Source organism: Photinus pyralis, unplaced genomic scaffold (genome assembly GCF_008802855.1).
Source record: "Photinus pyralis isolate 1611_PpyrPB1 unplaced genomic scaffold, Ppyr1.3 Ppyr1.4_LG2, whole genome shotgun sequence".
In the NCBI taxonomy this organism is placed as follows: domain Eukaryota; kingdom Metazoa; phylum Arthropoda; class Insecta; order Coleoptera; family Lampyridae; genus Photinus; species Photinus pyralis.
In genome coordinates this window covers 26,050,609-26,056,745 of record NW_022170403.1, presented here as the reverse complement: position 1 = coordinate 26,056,745, position 6,137 = coordinate 26,050,609, and the positions used below count along the sequence as shown (strand labels likewise).

At 46.1% G+C, this 6,137-nt stretch overlaps 1 protein-coding gene across 1 annotated transcript in view; it reads left to right on the top strand.

Annotated features, from left to right (window-relative positions):
• Positions 1 to 474: 474 nt before the first annotated feature.
• Positions 475 to 6,137, top strand: part of LOC116163261 — a gene marked incomplete at its 5' end in the record, with an annotated part of 31,374 nt that continues 25,711 nt past the window's right edge. Inside the window, 2 exon segments of the mRNA XM_031477126.1 lie at positions 475 to 722; positions 780 to 4,367. Of these exon segments, the coding sequence (XP_031332986.1) occupies positions 475 to 722; positions 780 to 4,367 (3,836 nt within the window).

Genomic DNA, 6,137 nt, shown 5'->3' with positions numbered 1-6,137 from the left:
AATTTTTTACCGCAAGCCTCTACGATGGATAGATTCTCAGATACTCACATTCTTAGTTGGCCACCCTGTACAGATGGTCCTTCGGAAGCGTTAAGAACTGCCCCTGACACGTTTCTCCCTTTATTAACGAGCTCATTTATAAAAGTAAATGAAATTTGATACATAATCACTTGGAATAAAACCAAATTTAACGCCAGTGTCCAAATTTCGTTTTGCGCATGCGCAGTGCCATCTTTCTTATTTATGGAGGCATTTAAATGAAATTTCATACATATACACCTTAAATAAAAGCAAAACTAAGATCAGGTTTAAAATTTGGTTTTGTCCATGCTATAGCCATACCCAGGAGCTCGTTTTCTATATATGTTTAGTTTATTTTATATCAAACGTAAATTCAACACCTTGTATAAAGTGTGTGGCCGGGTCCCCTAGAGATCTTGCACTCATTTTTTAAAATGTTGTTTTTTTGCGTAGCATCCCACGATATATAAACAAATCGAACAAACCGATCAACGGGGCGGTATGCCTTACACGAAATTTCTGTGCAAAACTCCTCCGGGCGAAATCAATCCGCTCGCGGAAAATGAGGAGTTGAAGACTGCGCGCCTGCAAGCGGCCCGAGCGCGCCTGAACGAGTACTCAACGCCAGCCAGTCCCAGTCCGCCTAGGGACGTTTCGATTATCACGCCCCCCGTTGTTATACCAACCGAAAAGGTTCCACGGTAAGTCCATTCCGGCAGATGGTCACATGCTAATAATAAAGCGGTGCCTATTTTCAGAAAGCCGAACCCGGACGATTTCATGATCAAATCATGGGACCACACCTTCGAGAAGCGTTCCTCCCATTCCAACTCTGAGCATTACAAAACCGATAAGCCCGACATATACAGGAGGGCCGCGGAGAGTCTGACGGCCAATCTAAACAAAAAACCCGTCTTTGAAAGGCTCGGCACTCGCGTTGATATGAGCGTACCGCCTCTGTCGGCCGAGGACCTAATGCAACTCACCGAATCCGACAGCGTGACTGTGACCGATTTGGAGCACGTCCGTGACGACCTGAAGAAGAAGCTTAGCCAGGAGGAAGGCAAATGTCATATACCAGATTTGCGAATGAAATTGACGAGGGATCGCCAAAAGGAGCACAACAAAAGTCAGAGCTCGTCAAAACCGCGGACCGAGAAGGTCTTCAAGGATCCCGACAGTAAATTTGGCAGTCTCCTCTCCAGCATTGACGACCAGATTTTGGAAAAGAAAGACACTAGCAAAAAGGACGAGAAGCGGTCGCGAAGTGATAAAGACAGAGAACGGGATAAACACAAGCACAAAAGCAAAAAGCGGGATCGGTCCAAGGAGCGACGTCGGTCGAAGGATCGGAAGCATCACGACAAGGATAGAGATAAGGACAAAGACAAGCCGAAGGACAAGAAGGAAGAGAGCAGTAAAAAGGAGACTGTTAAGAAGGAGAGCGAAAAGAAAGACACGGTGAAAGAGAAAATCGTCGAAAAGGTGAAGGTGGAGGTACCCGAGAAGCCGGTGTTCAAACGCTTAGCCGACAAGTACAATCCGCGCCCCAGGAAGAATAGCATCGAGGTGGTGGAGCGGCCTCCCGAAATCCCGATCAAGGAAGCCGTGCCCAGTGTTAACAAAGATGCGATACTGTCAACGGTGAAAAGTAACCTGTTGCGTAGTATCGACGAAACTCTACTGTGCAACGTTAAAGAGGTACTGCTCTCGAACAAGGATACGCTAACGAGAAACCCAATCGCGAGTCCGGTCGACAAGTTAACCGCCACCATGAAGGAAATCAAGTCGGATAATGATCAGTACTTGACCAGCATTAGAGATACATATTGTCCCCCGAAACCGATTAAAGATATTGTTGGGTCGACCAATCAGATTGAGAAATTTGCCGGTACTGTTGCTAAAGAAGCCAAAAAAGACAACGAGCAATATTTAACCACCATTAAGGATACATATTATCCTCCTAAACCGGTTAACGAAATGTGGAGCCCTTCCTATGGAATGATGCCACAAACCACCATGGAATTCATACCTCCGGTTACCACAAAACGAGCGGGTAACACTTACCTGAACACCTTTATAGTTCACAATAACGTAAGCTCTCACGGCCAGTACACTCAACCGAGCAGCTCATTTCCTCCTAAACCGTTTCATCCGTACGATCCGCTTCCGAGTCCAAATCACTACGAGTCGAATCAACAGCAATTAGACTACTACTCTCATAACCAACGGCCAAACTACCAAAACCGCCCTTATCAACAGCAGTACTCGCGCGATCGCCAACTCACCGACGTGTGGAGCAGCGATCGGCAGCAACCCGACAATTGGAACAACTCGGATAACACGTGGAACCAACAGTCCGACGCAACTTGGACCCAAGATCGGCAACCTTCGGAAAACGCGTGGAGCCAAGAGCCGCGCCAACATTCGGATAACTGGAACCTGGATCCGAGGACCGCCGCTCGTCCCTCGACGTTTAATAGAGATCCCCGCATACGACAGCGAGAGGAAAAGGAGTCGACGCAGAAGATGGTGTTCGTGCCGCCGCCGTCGCAAACGAAGCGGCGCTCCGTCGACGATTACCCCACGTACGGTCAATCGAGGTACGACATGATGTACAACCAAGACCGGATCAAGAACGAGGAAACCTTCACCTCTCCGCTGAACAGCCTGTATACCACCGGCAATGACAGTCAACGCACAGGCAAAGGGTACGGGGTACAGAAGTTCCGCATACCGAAAAAGAAAATGGAAACCGAGGAGCCGAAGACCGAGGAGTGTCCGAAACCCGCCGACGAAGATAACGTCGACGAGTGCGTGCCCAACGACCGAGACATCGACGAGCCCACCGACGTGACACAAGAGGAACAAAGTGAGGCGATACCGGAAACCGTCGCTCCAAAGGAACCGGTCGAAGAAAAGGAACCGGAACCCGCAAAGGCCTCGGTTGCTGAACAGGCGATGTTAACGAACTTTTTTTCCGACTTTGTAAAAAATCCCAATAGCAAGACCATTCTAAACGCCATCCTATGCTCAATGGCGGACAACACGGGCGACAAGAGCAAGTACAAGCAGATCCTGGCGATCATGAACTCCGATGGGAACGAAGAGGAGGAGAAATCGCAGGCGGAAACTGACGACAAAGATAAACTGTCGGAGATTACCGAGCCGGTGACCGAGCAGGCGGAGGTGGTGCCGAAGCAAACGGGAAAGAAGACGGGCTATCGCAATAGAAGAAAAAAGCAAATCGCCAAAAAGGTGAGGCTGAGGAAATCTCGCCGCAACAAGCTAAAGGCGGCGAAAAAAGCGGCGCTCGCCAAAGCCGCCATTACTAAGCAATCGGACACCGTTATCGAGACCGTCGGCGAACGCATTAAGAACCGGAAGCGCAACATACCCGCGCCCGATCCACCCAAAGTCCGCTGTACCGAGCTGGATCGCCTACACAACGACATTAAAGAAATGTTCATATGCGATGGCGTATTGACGGCGACCGGTAAGCGAATGTGCCGCATTTTAAAATCCGACTCGTCGAGCGACAAGGAATCGCCCGACCTGTCCAAGTCGAAAGAAGACGACGCCACGGTCTTAGACTCCCCGAAACGCAGAGCTCGCGCCTCCAATCCCAAGGTGCTAATCGAGAAGACCGACCTCTCTAAGCTAGTCTCGACGAAGGCGAGCTCCGATTCCGACTCGGAACCCGAGTCGCCGGTCACGAGACGAGCCTCCAGACGTCGCCTCCTCGACCTGGACAGCACACCGGAACCGGTCCCTCCCAAACCGGTCTCGGCGCGCGCACTGCTCAAGCGCACATCTAAAATAAAGCCAAACTACACCGAGCCATCCGAGGACGACATCCAGCTGCCGAAATCGCCAAAGCCAGTCGAGAAAAAAGAGGTCGTCGAAGAGAAGGAACCGGCTCCGGAAAAATCGGTCGAGAAAAAGGGCATCAAGAAGAAGAGGCGAGGCCACAACTGGGCGGTCGGCGTGATCAACAAAAGGATCGTGAAGAAAAAGGCGTCGGTCGAGGAACCGGAGACGGTGGCGGCGGAGGTACCGGAACCGCCGGCCAAGGAGGAGAAACCCAAGACCAACGAGCACGACACCAGTTATTACGTCGACTCAGCGGAGAAGAGCGACTGTCGATTGTGCCCGTTCAAGGGCAAGTTCATCGTTCACCACTACCGAACCGTTCATCCTCAGCACGAGGTTTTGATCTCGAGAGTGTCGCCCGAGAACGGGCAGAAAGCGATCGAAGAGTCGACCGAGAACAATTACGAGGAAGTCGAGCCGGTGCATATTTTCGAGGCGAAAAATCGCAAGAAGAGGTTCACGTACCAATGCAGGTTAGTGGATCACTTTGATTTAATCTAAACATACCATGGGTAGAAGGGGGGTGGGTTGATCATTGATTGGGCAAAACATAAAGCTTGCTCGGGTCAGCAATAATGCGCACGTGTTAAAAAATGATCGCGCATGCGCAGACTCAACTTCCTTAGTTACGGACGGATATTTCTGAAACTTGAAGGATGCGCATGCGCGAACTTATATTTCTTATTTGCGACCCAATTCTTCTGAAATTTGAAGATGCTTCTTGTAAAAGCAAATTGAAATTAGAGATCGAATCGAGCTGACCCTAGCGCAGCTTTCTCAGAAAACTCGACTCTGCTTGAAATTATGGATGTTCAGCTCAGACTCGAAACTCCGAAATAAGCTTGGATTCAAAACAATGGATTTTAAAATATTAATTAACTCGTTCTTTAGAAGTTTTTAAACTTGCAGATGAAATAGAAACTTGAAAATTGGGTCACATAAGCGATTGTTGCGAATTGAAATAAAATAACTTTAGATGGCGCCGCTTCTGTAAATACTGGAAGTTGGCGCCATTTTGGTTTTTTAAATAGAAACATTTTCTTTAAAAAAAGGTAATAACTCAAAAACTACAGAATGTAATTAAAAGTGGCCCTAAAGTTCAAATCTACATTCGTTTCTGGCGTCAGAAATAGTAGCAATTAGAAAATATGAAGTTTTTGACATTTTTTGATTCCTAATTTTGAAAAATCGCGGTAGCCCTGGAAACTTTTTCAGCGGTCATTCCAAAAGTTCCTTAGACTTTAAGGATTTGTTATAAACAACAGCACTCACGTATCTTGAACAGTTTAAGAGATGAATTTTTGAATGGACCCTTGCATCTCCAAATTTTTAGAGAAAAATTGACATATGCCAAAAACTAGGTACGCAAAATGGCGCATTTAGAAAAAATAGAAAATGGTATGTTTCTATTTAAAAAAAACCAACCAACTTCTGGTATTTACTAAAGTCACTAAATATAGAAAGTACCGCAATCCATTGGGCTCGTGTGTTGGAGAGAGAACGCATGATTTTTGCCCAAAAATGGCGGAAGTTACCAGATTCTAGTAACTTTAATGTTAGGGATTGTTCCACCTGTTTGGAGATATCTGTATGTATTTTTCAATGAAGAAAGAATACCAGGAAGGAGAACATCAACAATTTACGTGAGACCACGATGGCTTTTGCAAATGGCGGGCAGTAGTTTCCTGTTCCAGTGGCGTACCTACCTTACCGTTGTAGAAGGATACAGTTGTAAACTCCGCCTATGACTTTTGTTTAACTAACCTCAAAGTACATTCCGATAAAAAATTTGTAAATTTACATGTACTATATAAAAATAATATTGGTATCAATACTTACACATGAAATGTAATTCCCAAACTTTTATTTTTTTCCATTTTGGAGCAACCACAAGCACAACAACTAACCATTATTTTATGTCACTTCAAAAGCCACAACAAAAATGAGTCATAAGTGGCTTTTGCAAATGGCCGACTTTCATCCCACTCTCTTGTATACAACCTGAGTAATGCTCCTTCCTGGTATTCTTTATTCATTGGTATTTTTATAAAACATGACAGTACTATGAAGTTAGGTTATAAAAAATTGCAGCTATTCAGATTTTATTTGTCAATTTTTTTAAGTTGCCAGCAAATTTGCCCAAGAATGGCAGATGATTGCGGTACTTTCTATATCTACTGACTTTAGTATTTACGGAAGCGGCGCCATCTTGAAATTATTTTATTTCAATTCACAATAGTCAA